Genomic DNA, 19,707 nt, shown 5'->3' with positions numbered 1-19,707 from the left:
AGCGTAGAGAATCGGGGTTGAAAGGAGGACTTCGATTATGCGTCACTATGATAAAAGTTAATACGGCGCAAAGGCGCAAAATACTATGGCAAACACAGCCAATGCGACAAGAGAGATCTGGGCAAGACAACTCACACGACTAACACGTACCGAATTCGATGGGTTTGCGATCGGAGAAAAGCGCGCTGGAGTGGGGGAAGTTGGAAAAGCGGACAGGAAAACAAGGGACGATAAGCGCGTGACGATAAGCGCGAGGGACAGTGATTAAGGGGTAAATGACCTTGATTCGCGGTGATTTCTCTTAACTATTCTCTCAAGGAGGTTCCCAATCCCTTTTTGTCCTTCTTTACTTTCAGGATTACTTCTCAGTACACCTGTGGTTGTGCCTGGAACCAGCCCAACCTTCAACTTGTTTTGTTTACTTCGGTCTTTATTATGGTCGCAACGGGCAACCAGCGTCATAGATTAAACTGAGAGAAAATTACGTGTATGTAGTATCTGTAAAAATACAGATCTTGTCTCAGGAATTGTTTCTTGGGTTTTATCTCCGCTATAGAGAATTACCTATTCTGTGTCGCTGAAAGGACTGTTCAATGGGACAGCTGTTCAATCTCAAAATATAAAATATACATGTGAAGCTCAATATGCAGTATGATGCTAGACCCCGCGAGATCGTCCAACAAGTGGGCCGTGCTAGAGTAGCATGGAATGTTCCTTAAAATAACTAATTGCACCGTGTCTAAAACCTCTGGAAACTCTTTGAGTTAAAGGTATTACGCCGCAACAATATAGGGGGTAGTTAGCTGTTAGGTATTGTAAAAATACTCTAAAGAAGAAAGAGAGAATCGAAAAAAGACCTATATAAAGTCTTATTGAAAGTATAAAGAAGAACCAAGTTTCGTCAGACTTTCTAAACGAAAATGTATGTCAGATGTCCCTTATAAAATGATACCTAGACCCCCAGGGCCGCCGAATCCAGATATAATCATATAATCACACCCCGCACCCCTCGGACTTGATACACGATTCAACATCCAGTTACAACCCTCGCAGTATTTATCTGTAATCTCGGCAGTGTACCTCATTGATTGATAGATCTTTGGATGAAACACAATGACGACCTCTCCTGCCCCCACACACTCCGCGATTCCCAATGCCAAGGTGCAAGGGCAAGAGCCAGCCCTAAGCAAGAAGCAAATTCCAGAGTGCAGCACCAGCCCAGCAATTCCCCAGCCAAAGTTCCGGCTTCATGTCCAAGACCTCCGGCATCCCGCATCAAGCGTCTTTCTCGCATTTATCCCAGACCTCGCCTCAACATTAGACAGAGCCCTAATCAACATCGTCAAACACCTCTACTCTGTGCCAAAACCCAATCTCTTGGCGCAAAAGCACCGACCAGATTTTGCACCCACTATTCCACCAACAAGATCCGTAACAGTCTTCCTACGCGACTATAACGGCGTGGCCTACACAACAGGCACTGAGCTTGACGATTCCCACAAGGAGATACACGTCTCTCTCCCCGTACATTGAGCACTGTACGTCCGGCCCTTCTGCGAAAGAGGACCCGCTTCACGAGCTAGTCGGAGTTCTTACGCATGAGCTTGTGCATTGTTATCAGCATACTGCGCCGCCAGGTGACTCTGTCCCGCATCCACCCGGCGGGTTGATCGAGGGAATTGCCGATTTTGTGAGGCTTAAGGCTGGACTGGAGCCGCCGCATTGGAAACGGCCGACTTGTGCGGGTGAGAGGCCCCCGAAATGGGATATGGGGTATCAGCATACGGCGTATTTCTTGGCTTGGCTTGAGGATGTCAGGGTTGGGAAGGGGGCTGTCGGAATGCTGAATGATCGCCTTTTTAGGGTTGGGTATGTTGGCGAGGAAAAGGATCAAAGTGGCGTTGGGTTCTGGAAAGGTTTGTTTGGGGCTGAGGTTGGGGACTTGTGGGAGGAGTACGGACGATACTTGGATGGTTCGGCAGAGGTTAGTGGAAAGAAGAAATGTTGAAACTGGAGTTACAGTCATAGACTGCATCTAGATATTTATAGTTGGGTGGTAGACTGAATCATGCTACGGTTAGAATTACAAGACTGAAGATTTAGGTTAACATTTATTTGGTTTGTATCCAGTAAATATCTAGCACTTCTATATTTGAAAGGACACCGAGGCCATGGGTTACCTTGCCTGAGTCGATTTATAACAAGAGAAGAGTATAGCAGGCGGAAAGAGAACAGCAAGGGAAATTTAGAAAAAAAGACACCAGGTGAATCGAAGGGATTGGAATTTCCCATAATGTACAGGATCCAGTCATATAGAAGACAGGATGTATGACTCTTTTTACCGCCGGCCAGCTTCCCATGCGAAACAATAGCACACCGGAAAAAGAAAAGCGAGATAACAAAAAAAAAAAGACATGAAATAATATGTTACCGTGCCTTGGAACCAAGGCATCTAATTGCCCCCAATACCTTAAACAATGACCTCACCCAAATCAACATGCACTGGCTTCCACGGCGCAGCGGATGGCTCCTCCATCGCACTGGGAACACGGACAGAGATAGGGCTGTAAAGGTACCAACCCTTGAGGGCGGCAACAGCAGCACGCTCACGGGCCTCAACCAGACTGGCGCCAGCGCCCTCCCCAAGCTTGTCCTGGCCAGAGAAGATACCAACCACGAAAACGGGGTGTCTGCTCTTACGACCAGTTTCACTAATGATCTTGGCAACTGGTCGCTCGAAGTCCTCGCGTGCACACAACCGGGTCAAGTCACGGGCTGGTGCGTGGAAATTGAACAATTCTGAGATGTTGAGGTGTCGTGATAGGAAGTGCTGCTCAAAGAATCGCTTGGCAGCAGCGCGACCAGCATGCAGATAGATGGAACCCATGATCGCGCGGACAAACTCCGCACTCGCCTGTTCGCTGGTGACGCCGGCGGCGGCATCAGTGTTACCCTTGAGCGGGTCACCAAACTCATCATCGTAAAAGATCTTGGAGGTAACCGTTTTCCTCCAGTTCTTCTGCGATTCGTATGGGCGAGCTGTTTGACTAGGCGGCGGCGAGGGAACCTCAGCACCAGCCTCGAGCCTCCGGAATTGCAAAAGACCAGGGTCAACTTCTCCACCTGGGATCGCGGCGAACTCGACACCCCATTCTCTTGCCATTGCGGCGAGCGTCTTAGGGCCGGCGTATGCGTACATAGCGGCGAAGATTACGGTCAATGGCAAACGGGGGTAGTTGCACAAAAGGTGCTCGGTTGCATAGTAGGAAAGGAGGTCATGACCGAGTGTTGCCAGCGAGGCATTGTTGAAATTCGGGTTTGAGTCGGCCGACGCATCAACTAGCGTCCGTGCAAGGGTCTCAACGGGCAGTCTGGAAGGTAGGTAAAGTCGGGCGTGAAGGGCGGCGAGCTTTGCGGATTGTTTAGCAGCTTCGACCGGGGGAGAGGGATATCGAAGTTGCGAGCGGCGAATGTGAGATTCATTCACAATTTGATCCAACCTCTGTTGGTTCACGGCTGCTGGTTCCTCAAAGATTGATTCATTTTGCTGGATTTCACTTGTCCGAGCGGAGGCATCGGTTGATTGATACCGCTGTCCGCAGATGTGTTGATGCAGACGGTTAACAATCCGAGCCCGCGGTGAGAGGACTGAGCTGCTCCATCGTTGGAGCTGCAGCCTCTTCATCTGGGCGATTGTGATGTGAAGATCGGAAAAAAATTATACAATGGACGAAAGAGAGAATCGCGACGCAATCAATTGGCACCCGTCAACGAGAGGAGGAGAAATTATTGTCGCGGCAGTCACGGGATGGCCAGGTCGTGTGAGGTTGCGCTAAGCCTAATATGGGACCGGTGTCTTGGCACCAGACCTGCGATTGAGACGGCCCTTTCGGCTTCTAACTTCGAGATCAACCTACACTCGCTTTTTCTCTCCCATATCCCCTTCAATTGCACATTCATCACAATGGGTGGAGGTGGAAAGATCCCGTATGTTTTCTTTTCTTTTCCGGATTCCCACCATGAGCTAATAGATTCACATGGCAGGTACCCCAAGGAAGTCTGGTCCCCCGCTGGTGGTTGGTACGCCCAGCCGGCCAACTGGAGGGTCAACACTGCGATCATGGGCGCTTTCGTGTTCGGCGTTGCCGCGGTCGCCTTCAGCCTCAGCGCTGAACGGGAGTACCGTGACAAGATGCCCGAACCCGGCCGGTTCTTCCCCAGCCGATAGTCAGTACCACCGAACCTATGTCACTCAATATACTTCGTGCTAACATTTTTGTTTCCCTATCCAGCTGGAGCAAGCAAATCCGCGAACACGAACAACAGCAAGCTGCGAAGAACGACTCATGAAGAGAATCCAGGACACTGGACGGTAGTTTGTGGGGGAACTCTAAACAGGATTGGTCTTTTTTTCATGTGTTTTTTCTACTATTTGATCACTTTTGTGCTGTACGACAATAGAAGGGCGTTCTCCATTCGACCATCGATCAATTGGTCAATAGGTGTCTCTGGGGAGACTCTTCAAGTGTCCTCAATAATCGCTGCGTGTACAGGCGGACACGTTCCGTGAATTCAGACTGATTCCACGATTCTTCTCCTTCTCCCTTGTCAATTTGTGGAACGCCAATTTGTTCCACAACAAATCCCGCTGCGACTGTTGCGCAGATGAGTGCCATGGGGTGGTGCTTGAAGCTGCCCCAAGACTCAAGACCTTTCTTCCAGTTGTCTGACTGTGATAATACGGATTGGATGACCTGGAATGGTTCCCGGCCTGCAGTCACCATGCCCTGAGCCAGAGCACCTAGAAAACAGTTCCCGGCGCCCGTGGGGTCGACGACTGGTGTGGCCCCCGACGCATCTGGCTGGTGGTATGCGGGAAGCCAAATCTTGCAGGTCTTAGAGTAGGCGTAGCTACCGTCCTTTCCAGCTCTTATAACCAGAAGACCATTTCCATCTGGACCGATGCCAGAGTCCGTAATTCTTCTAACTAGCGCCTGCCCCTCTTGGCTTTCCTCGGTCCAACTAGGCTGGTCGAACATCATGCTGAGTTCCATATGGTTAGGACTCACAACATCCACAACGGCATTGGCTGCAAAGAAGTTCTGTTGTTCCTCCGGGGTACAGAGGTCAGGAACTGGTTCCCATATGAAGATAGGGCGCTTGGAAACATCTGCCGTGGAAGGGACACTGCCGGCCTTGCGCAATTTTTCTCGTCGCTGCAAGATATTGTGCACTATATAGATACAGCGAGATGCGGAACACACCATGTGGAATGTCTTTGACCATACTTGTCTCTCGGAGAGCATTTCAGGCTCGAGTCTCAATTTTGGAGTCAAATATTTGAAGTCTGCGGGGTCAGTCAACCTCGCATTCCGACGAAACATATCTGGATACTGACCTCGTTGTTCATTGGGGTGATATCCATTCCAGGCTCTCGTAGTTAGCCTGCTGGTATCCTCTCTGAATAGACAGTCTGTGTTCCATGATTTAATCACAGCGAGTGTTTCAGACGGGAAATCAGAGCCCACATCCACAATCCAGCTTACAGCTCGCGCATGCTTAGAACCCGATACCAAGCGTGCGCCTACAACTGCAAATGATGCCGCTCCACCCGTGATATTCTTGACTGCGGGTCTTGCGCCACCAAAATCAATGTCATCTACACATGAATGCAATTGTCAGCCTGCCTTTCGCTTTGAAAGAAGCAACGTACCAATGATGAACATTCCTAGGGTACAAAACTCGACATCGCCATAGTTTGAAGCGGCCATAGTTGCAGCTCTGGCTTCATATGAAACTGAATGGTATTGCTTGAAGAGACAAGCAACAAAAGAACATTGGGAGTCTCGGGGTTTATCAATGTATAGTGGATCGAACCAGTGTAATACAATTACCAAATATACCCCGCAACGTCATCTGTACCAACCCTTCCCGCTGTAACTTACATACGACAGCTCGGCATCTGCAGTGGCCCTCAGGAGCTCCGATCTTCGTCTTCTTTCTACTCCCTATCATTCCGTGTGCTTTGTTCAGATCGCGAGGGAACAATTAATTATACCTAGGGATCATTACTCAAAGATAATCTTTGGGTAGTAATCCTTTCAAATCCCCCGTTTTCTCCCTTTCCACTTCAGCCGTTGGAGCAACGTGTTGCCTGTCATGGCGTCCGGCGGCCATATGCATAACTTCACCACTCTCATCAAGCGGTATGTATCCTTCTTGTTTGCGGCAGCAACACTGGGCTCCTTGATATTTGTTACGATTTCGTCTACGCTGTCTGACCATCAAATTCGCCTTTCTCTACTGACGCCGGACTTGTCTACAGGCTCGAGGCAGCAACCTCACGTTTGGAGGATATGGCTATGTCACTCGATGGCCCCAGCTCGCCAAAGTCTGTGGGCGGTCCTTCATCTGCTTTGCCCGCTACTCCCGAACCCCCTAAGTCCCTCCCTCCTCCGCCGGCAGTCCCCGCAGCCGCCCCAGTTCCGCCGCAGATTCAAGACTTCGATGCCTTGATTAAAGGAGATGTCCAAAACTTTGTGACCCTCGGAGAGAAGATTGGTGGCTTGGTTGCCGAGCAGGTAAGGTTTTTTTTGGAGAAAAGCTTTTTGCGTTTGATCTCAAAGATCTCAGTGGTAGCTAATCAATCTAATAGTCGAAAGCCGTCCTCCGGGCCTTCCAAGCCGAGCGCACATATCTTTTCGTTGTCATAAAGGCCAAGAAGCCCGATACTCAGCCCCCAGAGCTGATGACGGATCTGCACAAAGCATCTGACAGTATCAACAACATCCGCGAATCAAACCGGGCATCACCACTCTTCAACCACCTGAGCGCCGTTGCGGAGGGTATCGTTGCACTCGCCTGGTTCTTTGAGAGCAAGCCCGCAGACTTTGTGACGGACATGATTGGTGGCATTGAATACTATGGAAACAAAGTTTTGAAGGAGTACAAGGACAAGTGAGTACACGCGTGGATTGGCAATCGCAAGGTTGGAGACTAATATTTCCAATAGGGACAAGACGCATGTCGAATACATCAAGGCATACTACCAAAACTTTAAGGCTCTCGCAGAATACCTTAAGAAGCATTTCCCTAAAGGTCTCACATGGAACAATGAGTCTGGCATTGATGCACTGGAAGCTTTGAAGCAAGCCAAGGGCGGATCTTCCCCAGCTCCTACCGGTGGCATTCTCCCTCCACCTCCTCCCCCCATCCCATCTCTGAATATCCCCAGCGGTAGTGCTCCTCCCCCTCCCCCTCCTCCCTTCATTCCCCCGGCCCCATCACCCGCGGCCCCATCTCCTGACATGGGCGCTGTCTTCGACCAGCTCAACCAGGGCGAGGGAATCACTTCCAGTCTCCGAAAGGTCGACAAATCCGAGATGACCCACAAGAACCCCAACCTGCGCACCAGCTCAACTGTATCGGAGGGCTCTAGCGCCGTGCGCGGCAAGTCGCCAGCTCCTAGCAAGAAACCTAAGCCCGAGAGCATGCGCACGCGCAAGCCGCCCCGCAAGGAGCTCGAGGGAAACAAATGGTATATCGAGAACTTCGACGCCCCGGGCGATATCATCGAGATCCCCGCGCAGCAGAACCAATCAATTCTCATCACTCGCTGCAACAAAACCATCATCAAGGTCTCGAACAAGGCCAATGCCATCGCCATTGACAATTGTGTCGGCCTTTCCCTCATCGTCGACTCTCTCGTTAGCAGTCTTGATATCATCAAGTGCCCCAAGTTTGCTGTGCAAATTGACGGCGTTGTCCCGACTTTGCTGATGGATCAGGTCGACGGTGCTGCTGTTTACCTTGGACAGCAGAGTCTCAACACTGAGATCTTCACCAGCAAATCCTCTGCCATCAACATCAATCTTCCCCCGCCGGAGGGCACTGATGAGGACACCAAGGAGTGCCCTCTGCCAGAGCAGTTCAAGAGCTATATCAAGAACGGTGTGCTGGTGAGCGAGATTGTCGAGCACGTTGGTTAAGTGAGGTTTTATCTCCTTGGACTTTGAATTGTAATACATGTGCTTTGGTTGATCTCACTAGGGCTTCTTCCTACGCATATTGATATTTCGTTTTCGATATTTTTGGTTCCTGTATCTAGGTAGCGCTGTAGATATAAATCGCAGGAATCCAGATCCGCTTTGTCTTTTCAATATATCTAGGTTCGCTTGTTGTAACCTTGGAAGCTCGCAGGCCAAGTTCGCAGCTAAATCTGGAATATATATCAAATGTTAATTATGTCGTTGCCACCCAAATCCGAGACAATCATACCGTTAATGACCTTGGAAAGACCAAATTGAGTAGTTGTATGTACCTGATAAACAACTAATGTTTAAAAAGAGAAAACTTACATTGAAAATATTCGCCGCAACTTTTCGAGAATATATGTTATTAGCCATGCCAAGTTTGTATATCTATGGTCGGAGACCCTCCTAAGAAGCACCGATAGAAACATGTGCAGAAAAACGAGTCGGAAGAAGACAATGAACTTATATTCAAGTATTTCGGTAGATCTTCTAAACGGAAATGGATATAAGTACTTAAGTTTTCTAATGTTTATACTACAGGACGCGCCAAAATCAAGTCTTGATCAAACACCCCAAGAATCAGAAATCGAGTATGTGCATAGGCTCCCATTGTATAAACCAAAATTAAGGACGTCCAAGGCAAAGGAGAGAATAAAGAATGCATCGGACATAAAACCAAGAATGAGGAATGATTCTCAATGCTATTATTATGTGGGGTTAGTATAGACAGCGATTGGCCGCAAACCAGTGCGCCATGTGATGCTGCTTTGTTCTAGTCTGTTCGCCGATGGCGTCAAGATACATATGTGGATAGGTAACGATTATACCGGGTGGCGAGCTGGAAGGTTCAGCGGGGGCGGGGATCAGGCATGGGAGATCGTCGATCATAGAGTCCTAGCTTGCTTGGATGGTGCTCGTCTACTAGGGATGGGTCCTGTCTGTGGACATCGAGACCTCGAAGTCTTTTGGCGAGGAGGCTCTCGCCAAGTTCTGGGCCATTTGGACTCGGAATGTAAGGGTGTTCTCCGTACCCAACATCGCATCGAGTGGGCTTGTGAGAAACGAACGCACTGCCAGAGTGCGAGTTTCGAGGAGCGTCCGTGATATCCATGGAAGTGGGCTGATCTAGTTGCGAGGGGATGTGGTTTGAATCCGACATTTTTGGGCGATGACTAGGAAGCGTTCCTTGGCCAACACTTTGTCTGCGGGAAACGAGTTCCATTGTCAAACGCGGATTCGAGCTCGCAGTGCTGGAGATTGATGGCTCCCGAGAGGGCTTGTACGGACTGTACCGGGGTTCCGGGGTTTGAATCTCATTGCGCAGCTTTTCTTTGCCATCGGGGACACGATTTGCGAACACGACGCGGATGCTCGAATGCAAGTAGAAACGACCACGAGCGGGGCAACAAATGTTCAGATGAATGAGGTATCGTAGAGTTGGTTTGTCCTGCGGGTCTTCTGAGGCATTCAAAGAAGCTTCAGGGCGATCGGTTCCATAATTCTTCCGTGCACTGAGGGGCATGTCGATAATCGGACCCGCCGAGTAACTACGCTGCCGAATGAAGGTTTTTGTGCCGGGCTCCATATCGATGAGATCGTAGGGAACCAAGAACAGTTTGACCGCAGTTTTGTGTGGGTTCTTGATGATTATCTGCAGTTGACCCTGTTGTGGAATTCGGTAAGATCCTCCCGGGGGGCACTTAGGTGATTCGGACCTGCGATGCTTTTTTTCCCGGCGGCGTCGTATTTCAGCCTCAGAGATACAAGTAGGGGTTGCTAAGTCTGCAGGAGTGCCTTCACAATATTCAGGTGGATTCGTATGCCGCCTGCGTCGTCTTGTTGGGTTCGGGTTCTCCTTGGGCAGCGAGTTCTCTAGATCAATCTGCCCCACATAAGGACTGGGATTGTCATCCGAGATAGAACGGCCACATCCAGAAGTTGGGTAGCTGTAAAAAACAGCTGGGAATGGCACTGTGATATGCGGTGGACATTTCAAAGCACCCTTGCATTTCCCTTTGCCCAATACACCAATCTGAGCCGTGAAATCCAGAGGTTTAGAAGGATTCATGGACATACGTCCGCGCAATATCGACTCCTCATAAGAACCCACCATCGGAGCATGTGGTTTGACCGAGACCTCAGAGGCAAAAGATGGCCTCCTTGCTCGAGGAGGTGGGATGTGCCCTGCTGGCGACGGTGCAAGTTGAAGACTGTAGGTTGAAGTCAATGACCGGCGAGGGGAAGAAGGTTGGTTGGTAAAGCTATCCTGTCGCCGCTTAGGTGGGCATGGACTGCCAAGATTGATCACTTGATTGCCTGGTGGAGAGAATTGGAGGTTGCTAAAGGTCTCTGGTGGCAGCGTACGGCGGCGATTTGCTCTCTCTGAAGGGCCGACTGCATCCACGGGGCTGATACGAGGCGAGAAATCCAAGTCGGTGTTATTTGCTTGGTGCACCAGTGGACTAGTGGGAGCTTTCAGAACATAACTTGATGAGAAAGAGCCCAGCGAAGGCGCCCGAGCCCGAGCATTCCTGACAGCTTCAGACTGGCTGTGATCGTTCGTTATGCTCGTATCTCGCAATGAAGGTGGAAACGGCGGGGCTCCAAACCATGGGGTTGTGGGAGATGAGCTCAGACGAGTAAAGGGAGATCCTAAGCCATGCTCCGCGAAGAGCGATTGGGATGCTCGTTGATCATGGTGGTCTGTAGCACCTTCCCTGAAGTCGCCTGTATGTAACGCTGATCGGGGTCTTTGGATATCGGCCGGCGATTCCAGTTCCTCGGTCTTGTTGATATGACGATTATGACTGATTGAATGCTCTTCATTCTCTTCTACTGTTTGAAATCGTGTTTGCGATGAGTGAGGCATGAACACATCATCGTCACCCTTATCCAGGGACTATGAGATATGTTAGCATGGCCAAGATGATAAAATACGAAAGAAAAATGCAAAGACAACAAAGAAATTTTTGTGTACAAAGATTGTAAATAGCCAAAATAAGGTTGAAAGACAAACATACCGTGTGTCCATGTCTCCAAGGCGATGACTCTTTGATACGATGTATGAGCTCCTCCCGGCCGTTGGCCCACGGTTTAGGCGGCAAGTTCAGCTCCGTTGATGGTGATAACTCCATATATTCGGCATCTGAACCAGCACTTTTTGAAGCATCAAACATGTGGTGACTGAGCTCATTTAGTTGGGATTGAGGGGACCCTGTGGTCGGGTGTTCACGGTTATCTTGGTCTGGTGACCATAGATAATGACGCCGCCGATCCGGATCTCGAAACAGGGGCATGGAGGCGTGATAAGGGCAGACTATGAGGCCTGAAACACTACGTTGGACATCTCAGGAGACCGCCAATGTGGTGAGCAGCTTTTGAAACGAGAGCCGAACTGTGCCGTGGTGGGGGGATATTGGATGCGGTGTACCAGAACGATTCGGGTATATGCCGTCAGTGGTTTGACTGATTGGCGAGGAAGACAACGGTCGCTTTATACAGATCACGTCATGAAATGGGGCCTCGCCTGCGCTGCCTTGGTCGGTCCTTGTCTTTGAATGTTGAATAACAAATTAATTGAGAGAAAATATTGAGCAGGTTACGTCCAATTGAACGTTGAATGTCGATCTTGGGGATCCTGACTCAGACGTCATGTGATGGACCAGTGACGATATGACGATGTATACAAATTGCAAATGGTGATGATTTTCAAGTACAAATCGACTGGATATGTCAATCAAATGCTCCAAGCTTACAGAAATAACTAAGTTCAAATTCCAGAATTCCATGTTACATCTTTCGAGTTCAAAAGAAGTAAAGAAAGAGAATACAATATTGTACTTGCCTGCTAGTGGCCAGACCGATGTTCCTGTGCGGAGAATCGCCACTTTTTTTTTTCTTCTCCGCCTTTGGTCTGTCAATCTTCCAATCGTCCAACCAACCTGCATTACCGCGGTATTATAACACAAAATGGCACCGAAACGAACACACGATGGCGATGCTGCCCCCAAAAGCGAGCCAGCCAAGAAGCGCAAGGGTTTCAGCGTCGGACCTGCAAACCTTCCAGATGGCACATATCGCCGCAAGAGTAAGCATCTGGACCGATCATACCTTGAGAGAGGACTAACAAATACCGTCAAACAGCCCAGAAGCTCAAAGAGGATCTGATCCACAAGGCCAAAGTAAAGAAGGCCTACGCCAAGGTTAAAGCCCAAGAAGAAGCAAATGCGCCTAAGAAATCCGTGTACGACACCCCGGAAGAAGAAATTGGAACTGCCAAGGATGAAGACAAGACCGAAGACGCAACAACGTTGGAGCTCCACCCAGATCGCATAGCCATGTTGAACGAGCCCGAGCCTACACCGGCACCTGCTTCAAGGCCCGATCGGCGCCCACGAGGCGACGGCAAACAGAGAGAGCGCCGACAAAGGCCTTCCGCATTCTCAAAGGAGATGGAGTATGCTGAGAAGCAACGGAAATTTGAAGAGGCACGGAGGAAGGAAGTCGAAGCCAAGAAAAATGAACGCGAGGCTTTGATCCGCGCAAAGCGGCCGGATCAGTTTGGCAAGAGAAGATTGGGCAGAGAGAGCAACGCATTGCTGAGCCGGGTGCAACGAATGGTTGGCCAAAAATAAAAATTTGCATTGGTTGGAACAAAATTTACATATGCGTGATATGGGCTATGTTTTCATGATACCCGGTTGGATCCCTACTTGTATGAAAGCAAAAGTCGAATTTTAAAGATCAAGCGTTTCTTGCACCACGCCAATAAGTGATAGGGGAAAAAAGGCATCAATAGATACTTGAGCGACACCACGTTTCATGTGGGAACTCACAGAAAAATTTCAGGATTTAATAGATGATTATAATGGAGTGTTCTGACGCTAATAGACCTATGGAACACTCGAGGTGGAAGACTTGGAGCTACTGCCACCAACACCCCTGGGCTTCTTGAAACAAGCAAATTCGCCCTTCGTTCGATCTCTTAGCCTTTTCAAGACGACCCTCATTTCCCCCAATTCGGCTTGGAGCTTTGTACGAGCTTCGTTGGTGGTGCGGCGATCTAACTCCACATAGATCTGGCTTTGCACATTTGACGCCTCCTCCGTTGCGTATAAAGTAAGTGTCTGTGAGATAAATTCGGTGTCCAGGGTAGCTTGCATGAGTGCGGCAAGTGAGAAAGAAGACCGAGCACGGAAGGCAGTAAGCAGCGACGAAGAGATTTTGGACAATAGATGGGTCAGTACAGTGGCTAGCAGAGAAGAGGGCGCATTTGCCGAGGTTCGACTGGCGACTGATGATACGGTAGACGGGATGGTTGTGGAAATTTCGGTGTGGACCAGCACCATTGTCAACATGGTGTTGTATACATATGGTCGAACTTGCTCCGGCCGTTCACTTGAAGGCTCCCAGTCTGCAGATGCAATGCCATTTGTGATGGTCTCATTTAGCAATTTGGTGGTGGGATTGACATATGACTGGAATAGTCTGTCTTCGATTTGACTGAGGACATCACGAACGGTCTTCGCTTCTTCCGTTAGCTTGACCGAGAAAGATGTCTCGAAGTTCGATATCAATTGTGGCACATGATCAGCCTGGAGAGCCTTGAGGTTGGAGAGAGTAAGAAGGATTCGAACATTCTGTGGTTTTGTCAATTATTGTTTTTGATTGAGATGGTATCGACCACTTACCCGATTTAAAGAATCGACAGAATCTGCTGAAAGCACCGACAAAGCAGCATCGGTCGCCTGGCTTGTCATAGCTGGCCGAGAAATGATCCATTCATTTTCCTCCTCGACTGTCGTAACGCGCTCCGCATTCTCCACCAGTCCGCTTAGTGCTTTATAAACACTGGACACAAATTGAGCGCGGACCATTTGGAGTAGCTTTGCAGGAGGCTGGGTGACGACATCAACAGTACCTGGCTTTGCCATTGCCTCCGAAATATAGAGGATCCTTTGGATGCCCCCTAAAATAGCCCCTTCAAAGGTCACGAAGAACCCGGGCATCTTCGTCAAATCTCGCTTCTCTGAGTCCCGAGTCCAGTCCTCTAGCAGCTTGCAGATCTCCGCATCTTTGCTCCAGGCAGCACATGCGACACGGGCACATCGATCTCGGGCGACGCTGACTAGTGTCTTGAGGAGATCATATGTTTTCCCACTGGCGCCAACGGGTCGCAAGGCCGCCATTTCACTGGCAGCAGTTCCCACAGCAATGAGGAACTTGCTCAAGTAATGCACACCACTGAGTGAATTGGAGAATGGAGGCCAGAATGCATAGTCTTCCCAATATTCTCCCAGCTTCGGGGAGAGGGAATGGTAGATTCTTTGGATCAAGCTTGAAACGAGATTCCGTTGGAGTGATACCTCTGGACTCTGGAGTTGAGGGACTTGATGGTATCGGGGAGAAAAGCAGAGAGACATCTTCGATTGGAGGTTCGGTGAAAAGGACTAAGACGCTGTCGCGAATGAGATTGACCAAAATGTCCACCCCCCGCTCTAACTCCTTGATCCTGTCAACTGAAAGGCGGTGATGTTTGCGACTCTCGCCCTCAAAGCCAGCAGGCAATAGTCGTTGCCGATTTCCATCGATGAATGATTGTGCCACTTCCCAAAAATCTAACACCTCGCCTAGCAGGCCATTTTGTGAAGAAAGAAGCCGGTTCAAAAATGCCTGTATGCATTCCCACAGCTCGATGACTTGATCGGTGTCCAGTCTCTGTGGGGTTTCTGTTGACCCATCACGAGGCGCAGAGCGTAGATAGGACGCAGCAGCTTGCGCAGTTGGTTTCTCTCCACCAGCAAGTCTTCTCCGTAGTATCTCGATTTCGACTTTGCATCGGTCACAAAAACCGGTAATTCTTGCCTTCAAAAATTCATAGCGACTTTGGAGCCACGTCCAGATGGGATTGTCCTCGACACCCAGCTCCAACAAGGCCCCGATCAACTCCATATGTTCTTCAACGGGGCCTGAGGCAGTGCTTGTAGTCGATGTAGTGGGTGCATCAGCAAGTCGCCTCCAGAGCTCGCGCTTGAAATCGTGAATTTGTTGATCAACGTCCACCCACATACGGCCCATGGCTAGGATAGTGTGCGTTTCGGTGTCATTTAATTGTTGACGGGAGCTAGCAGCAGCTCGCTGTGCGATATCCTTAGCTTGATTGGCAAGCGTTCTTGCCTTCGTATACTGCTCAAAGACAGAATCGTAATCGCGTTGCTGGATGGACTTTGACAAATGACTACCAATCTCATAAACATCACGGTGTTTCTCCATGGTCTCCACCACTGACTTGAGCACCTGTTCTCGCTCCCGGCCCCCTAGAGCTGGACCCCACACCTCCTCGGCCTTGACTGATGCTTCAACCAATGGACCTCGGATACCTTTCATACCGTACTCGCTTTCCTTAACAAGCGCGGTTTTCTTGGCCACAACTGGGGCAGGAGACATGCTCCGCTGCTGACCCGAGTAGCTGCGGAAGTGCCCTGACCTGCGGGGACCTAAACCGGGTTGCTTTTCCACGCCTTGGTTTCTCATCTCGGTGTAGACACTATCAATGGTTGCCTTGGCGCGGACGAAGCGCTCGAAGTTGGCCTCCACCAGTACCTTTAGCGACGCAGACTTTTGATCGATGGAATGTGATAGGTTCTCCAAGCCACTCGTCAACGACTCGATAGATGCCGAATGATGCGCCTGGGACAGAAAGAGCGCGGGCGAGAATGATGTTGATGACAAGAGGAAACGTGATTGCTTGCCGCTCTCCTCCTCTAAAGGTATGCCTCGCTGCTTGAGGATTCGAAGAACACTATCGCCTGTGCCCAATGGGTCCGGTTCGTCCTTCTGTGCGTTTTCTCTGCCATCCTTCCCCCTTCGTGAACCGAAGTTGCTTCTCCAATCACTGGGGCTTCGCTCGAGAGCGATGTATCGTGACTTGCGGGGACGGGAGTCTGCTCGTTGAACTGGTTCTTCAGGTTGGTCGGCTTCATCCAAAGCTGCAGGCCATTCATCGGGGAATTCGTCGGGGAGATTGTAATGACTTGCGACATCGAGGTCGGCCATGGTTACGTGGGATTGAGGGGGAAATCAGCACTAATTGAAATCGAGGGGTTCAGGATCTAGGCAGAGCAGAGCCTCCTGCAGGTGATAGAGATCTGATTACCCGAACCAAAGAGCTTAATAGATAATATATCACGTCGGCGGTAACTCTGTAGTCAAGAACGGTCACCACGGAAGTGGGCCACCGGGCACCGGGGGACGCTCGGATCGGTGTGGCGCCGAGATTTGAATTCTTTCTCCCCTTCTCCTTCTTTCTTCCTCCCCACCACCCTTAAGCTTCTCCTCCAGAACTGACAGGATCCTTTCAAAATGATCGCTGCACGGAACTTCTCTGCTGCTCGTCAGTGCATGCGCGCTTCCCGCATCACCCCCCGATTTGCTGCTCCCATTGCGCAGGTACCAACCCCCTCAGACATCGACTCGCTGGCAGTTAGACAAGCTCAATTGACTAACTTTTGATCTTTATTTTCTTAGATCCGCTTCTACGCCAGCCCTGCGCAGGAGGCTGTCGCCAAGTTCAAGGGCCAGAAGGGTCCCGATGTACGTTTTTTTCCCTCCGAAAAACCGTTTTTCTCACGATGCCGGTGCCAGCCGCGCTGAACATTCCAACCACCAATTTGATGGAATTATCAATATCTAATTGCAACAATACTAATCGAATCACTCTGTTAAAATAGGGCAAGTACACTGTTACTCTAATTGAGGGTGATGGTATTGGTCCTGAGATCGCTCAGTCCATCAAGGACATCTTTGCCGCCGCCAAGGTAGGGAATCCTCGACATGTCGATGGTTTTAACAGCGAACAAAATACTAAGTCAATTACAGGCCCCCATTAAGTGGGAGTCAGTCGATGTTACCCCCATCCTGAAGGATGGCAAGACCGCCATTCCCGATGATGCCATCGCCAGTGTGCGCCGCAACTACGTCGCCCTCAAGGGTCCCCTGGCCGTATGTCCCAGCTCCAAATACCCTGTTTCGCATTTGAATTGCGATATTAACTCTATATTTTTCAGACCCCCGTTGGCAAGGGTCACGTCTCCCTGAACTTGACTCTCCGTCGTACTTTCAACCTGTTCGCCAACTTGCGTCCCTGCAAGTCCATCGCTGGCTACAAGACCCCCTACGACAACGTCGACACTGTTCTCATCCGTGAGAACACCGAGGGTGAATACTCCGGCATTGAGCACGTCGTCGTTGACGGTGTCGTGCAGAGCATCAAGCTCATCACCAAGGAGGCTTCCGAGCGTGTGCTCCGTTTCGCCTTCCAGTACGCGCAGTCCATCAACAAGAAGAAGGTCCGTGTTGTCCACAAGGCCACTATCATGAAGATGTCCGACGGTCTGTTCCTCAACACTGCCCGCGAAATCGCCAAGGAGTTCCCCGACATCGAGTTCGACGCTGAGTTGCTGGACAACTCTTGCCTCAAGATCGTTACCGACCCTACCCCCTACAACGACAAGGTCCTTGTTATGCCCAACCTGTACGGTGACATTCTCTCCGATATGTGCGCTGGTCTGATCGGTGGTCTCGGTCTCACCCCCTCCGGTAACATCGGTGACGAGTGCTCCATCTTCGAGGCCGTCCACGGTTCTGCCCCCGATATTGCCGGCCAGGCCCTTGCCAACCCCACTGCTCTGCTTCTGAGCTCCATCATGATGCTCCAGCACATGGGTCTCCACGACCACGCTGCCCGCATCCAGAAGGCTACTTTCGACACTCTCGCTGAGGGCAAGGTGAGTCAACATGACATTTTTCTGCTGCAACCTGCAAATTACTAACTAGATACTCTTTTAGTTCCTCACCGGTGACCTTGGCGGTAAGGCTAAGACCCACGAGTACGCCGGAGCCATCATCAAGCGCCTGTAAATCAGTCGCTGCTTAGATTCCTTGTACTATGACCCCCTGATCTATTCCCTTTGTACCTTCGAACGACATTAGACCTATAGCGATCGAAATATACCTGCTTTTGTGGTTACAGTCTAGGAATGAATTATTTGCGCAATTTATACAACATGGCGAATTTAAAAGCCTCAGCTACCGAAACCAGCTGGTTAATTTGTAGCATCCCCAGAACCCTGTATGTTGCTATTATGGAAAGAATCTTTGCTGACTTCATCAATACCTTTGAAGTTTTCTATATAATATGGCTCTTCGTTGAAAATGAAGAAAAAAGCCATGCCCAAGTATACAGGTATCTAGGTATGTTAGACATATTACTTAGCGCTCGCATTAGTTATTTGTATACATACCTAGGTACGCGGTTTGAGATCGAAACCAGTTGTCAATAAACTTGATATGTTTATATTTTGGTTCAATTGGTACATAGGTTCTGCTATGGAAGCAGTAAAGCACAAGATGTTTGCGTCAATAATCATACAGACCCCCGAAGAAAGATAGAAAACGCCATTTCCCAAACCCATAGGTATAAATAAAAGCTCAAATACAGATCAGTAACTGCTCATAACTCAACGCCGCCGACCGGTCCTGCGTGTTGCAGTGCCAGTCGAAGGCTTTTTATCCTTTGCTTTGGAGCGGGATGTTTGTGCTCGAGTGCTCCGAGAGCCACCCTTGTCTTCTTCTCCATCTTCTTCATCGCTATTGCCCTCGGAGCCTTCATCGCCTTCTTCATCATCCTCATCATTTGCCCCAGTATCATCTGCCGAATCACCACCTTCGTCCGATGCCTTGCCTTGACTCTCTGTGCCAATTTCGACTTGTAATCGAGTCGAGCGGGTGCCTCGCGTGGAGGGACGAGCACTCAAATTGGACTTGCGACCTCGAGACGGGATAGGGGAAGACCGTGGTTCTGTGATAGGTTCAAGGTTATTTTATTGCTCATGGACTGTGAAATGCACTGCACTGTATGAAACCTACCATCTGTGTCTGCGACTGTGCTGCCGCGCCGTGAGTCAGCTGCACGGCTTGTGCGGCTGGTGACGGGCGATAGAGAGTCTTCCATTGCAAGTCGCCTTTCAAACTTCAAGTCCCGGTACTCATCATCTGGAAGCTCAAATGGACAATACATCTCGCTCGGGCCCTCATCATCTTCGTTTGAATCAGTGATAACTGAATCTTCCTAAAGGGCCCGAAAGTTAGCGAAGTGTTTTGACGACTAAGGACCCTGATTATAGCTTACCCGCTCATCGAGAGCCTCCAAATTGTATAAAGAGCCTAGCTTCTTCCAGATCCCTGGAATACGCATGTGTTCTGCTGTTGATGGCGCATAGCCTTGACTCTTTAGGTAATCCGAGATCGCGAGCATCCGAAAGTGTTTGTGTATGCCTGCGGGATCAGATGGTTAGATGTGGTGTCCGCCCAACAGAAGCGCTAATTGAACCTACCGACTGGCTTCCATTTTATGATCGCCTTGAGGAGCGCTGTTTCTTGCTCGTCTGTCCAGGGGTCTGTGATGAGGTCGTAGTCTGTGTCTGGCTTGCCGGCGCCATTGCTTGACGGGGTGTTTGCGCTCGACTGCGTCGTGGTGTCATCTTGGGGTGTGGGCGAGTGCGCGCGCTTGGTTTTCTTTCTTGGAGGCATACTAAACCAGAAAATATGCTTGAGGGCAATGCAAAGACACTCAATTGAATCGGGGTGGAAGCGGGAGGTTGAGCTTCGAGCAGGG

General features: G+C 49.9%; 10 protein-coding genes across 10 annotated transcripts; 5 read left to right on the top strand and 5 right to left on the bottom strand.

Annotated features, from left to right (window-relative positions):
- Positions 1–1,113: 1,113 nt before the first annotated feature.
- Positions 1,114–2,008, top strand: N7529_011884 (basic secretory family protein; the record flags this gene model as incomplete). Its single annotated transcript, XM_057247410.1, is given in 2 exon segments — positions 1,114–1,524; positions 1,535–2,008. The coding sequence occupies 2 exon segments, from the start codon at positions 1,114–1,116 to the stop codon at positions 2,006–2,008; spliced, it is 885 nt and encodes a 294-aa protein (XP_057092759.1).
- A 462-nt stretch (positions 2,009–2,470) lies between these two features.
- Positions 2,471–3,685, bottom strand: N7529_011883 (mitochondrial 54S ribosomal protein mL44; the record flags this gene model as incomplete). The annotated part of the gene is made up of 1 exon (XM_057247409.1): positions 2,471–3,685. One exon carries the CDS (start codon positions 3,683–3,685, stop codon positions 2,471–2,473), a length of 1,215 nt encoding a protein of 404 aa, XP_057092758.1.
- Positions 3,686–3,964: 279 nt separating this feature from the next.
- On the top strand, positions 3,965–4,350 carry N7529_011882 (uncharacterized protein; the record flags this gene model as incomplete). Its single annotated transcript, XM_057247408.1, has 3 exons — positions 3,965–3,987; positions 4,045–4,227; positions 4,293–4,350. 3 exons carry the CDS (start codon positions 3,965–3,967, stop codon positions 4,348–4,350), a joined length of 264 nt encoding a protein of 87 aa, XP_057092757.1.
- Positions 4,351–4,487: 137 nt separating this feature from the next.
- N7529_011881 (uncharacterized protein) lies at positions 4,488–5,771 on the bottom strand (the record flags this gene model as incomplete). Its single annotated transcript, XM_057247407.1, has 2 exons — positions 4,488–5,659; positions 5,714–5,771. The coding sequence occupies 2 exons, from the start codon at positions 5,769–5,771 to the stop codon at positions 4,488–4,490; spliced, it is 1,230 nt and encodes a 409-aa protein (XP_057092756.1).
- Positions 5,772–6,159: 388 nt separating this feature from the next.
- capA (adenylate cyclase-binding protein) lies at positions 6,160–7,988 on the top strand (the record flags this gene model as incomplete). The annotated part of the gene is made up of 4 exons (XM_057247406.1): positions 6,160–6,206; positions 6,326–6,581; positions 6,656–6,957; positions 7,013–7,988. The coding sequence occupies 4 exons, from the start codon at positions 6,160–6,162 to the stop codon at positions 7,986–7,988; spliced, it is 1,581 nt and encodes a 526-aa protein (XP_057092755.1).
- An 892-nt stretch (positions 7,989–8,880) lies between these two features.
- N7529_011879 (uncharacterized protein) lies at positions 8,881–11,329 on the bottom strand (the record flags this gene model as incomplete). The annotated part of the gene is made up of 2 exons (XM_057247405.1): positions 8,881–10,932; positions 11,054–11,329. 2 exons carry the CDS (start codon positions 11,327–11,329, stop codon positions 8,881–8,883), a joined length of 2,328 nt encoding a protein of 775 aa, XP_057092754.1.
- A 673-nt stretch (positions 11,330–12,002) lies between these two features.
- Positions 12,003–12,667, top strand: N7529_011878 (uncharacterized protein; the record flags this gene model as incomplete). The annotated part of the gene is made up of 2 exons (XM_057247404.1): positions 12,003–12,120; positions 12,177–12,667. The coding sequence occupies 2 exons, from the start codon at positions 12,003–12,005 to the stop codon at positions 12,665–12,667; spliced, it is 609 nt and encodes a 202-aa protein (XP_057092753.1).
- A 258-nt stretch (positions 12,668–12,925) lies between these two features.
- Positions 12,926–16,088, bottom strand: N7529_011877 (exocyst subunit SEC5; the record flags this gene model as incomplete). Its single annotated transcript, XM_057247403.1, has 3 exons — positions 12,926–13,672; positions 13,724–14,225; positions 14,275–16,088. The coding sequence occupies 3 exons, from the start codon at positions 16,086–16,088 to the stop codon at positions 12,926–12,928; spliced, it is 3,063 nt and encodes a 1,020-aa protein (XP_057092752.1).
- A 306-nt stretch (positions 16,089–16,394) lies between these two features.
- On the top strand, positions 16,395–17,951 carry N7529_011876 (isocitrate dehydrogenase (NAD(+)) IDH2; the record flags this gene model as incomplete). The annotated part of the gene is made up of 6 exons (XM_057247402.1): positions 16,395–16,514; positions 16,560–16,625; positions 16,763–16,849; positions 16,911–17,033; positions 17,099–17,818; positions 17,880–17,951. 6 exons carry the CDS (start codon positions 16,395–16,397, stop codon positions 17,949–17,951), a joined length of 1,188 nt encoding a protein of 395 aa, XP_057092751.1.
- Positions 17,952–18,550: 599 nt separating this feature from the next.
- Positions 18,551–19,622, bottom strand: N7529_011875 (EAF7 family protein; the record flags this gene model as incomplete). The annotated part of the gene is made up of 4 exons (XM_057247401.1): positions 18,551–18,891; positions 18,960–19,161; positions 19,222–19,367; positions 19,427–19,622. The coding sequence occupies 4 exons, from the start codon at positions 19,620–19,622 to the stop codon at positions 18,551–18,553; spliced, it is 885 nt and encodes a 294-aa protein (XP_057092750.1).
- Positions 19,623–19,707: the final 85 nt, after the last annotated feature.

Source organism: Penicillium soppii, assembly GCF_028829465.1.
Source record: "Penicillium soppii strain IBT 18220 chromosome Unknown utg000010l, whole genome shotgun sequence".
Classification (NCBI taxonomy): domain Eukaryota; kingdom Fungi; phylum Ascomycota; class Eurotiomycetes; order Eurotiales; family Aspergillaceae; genus Penicillium; species Penicillium soppii.
Note: the sequence above shows the minus strand (reverse complement) of the source record. Positions and strands in the feature narration are given on the sequence as shown.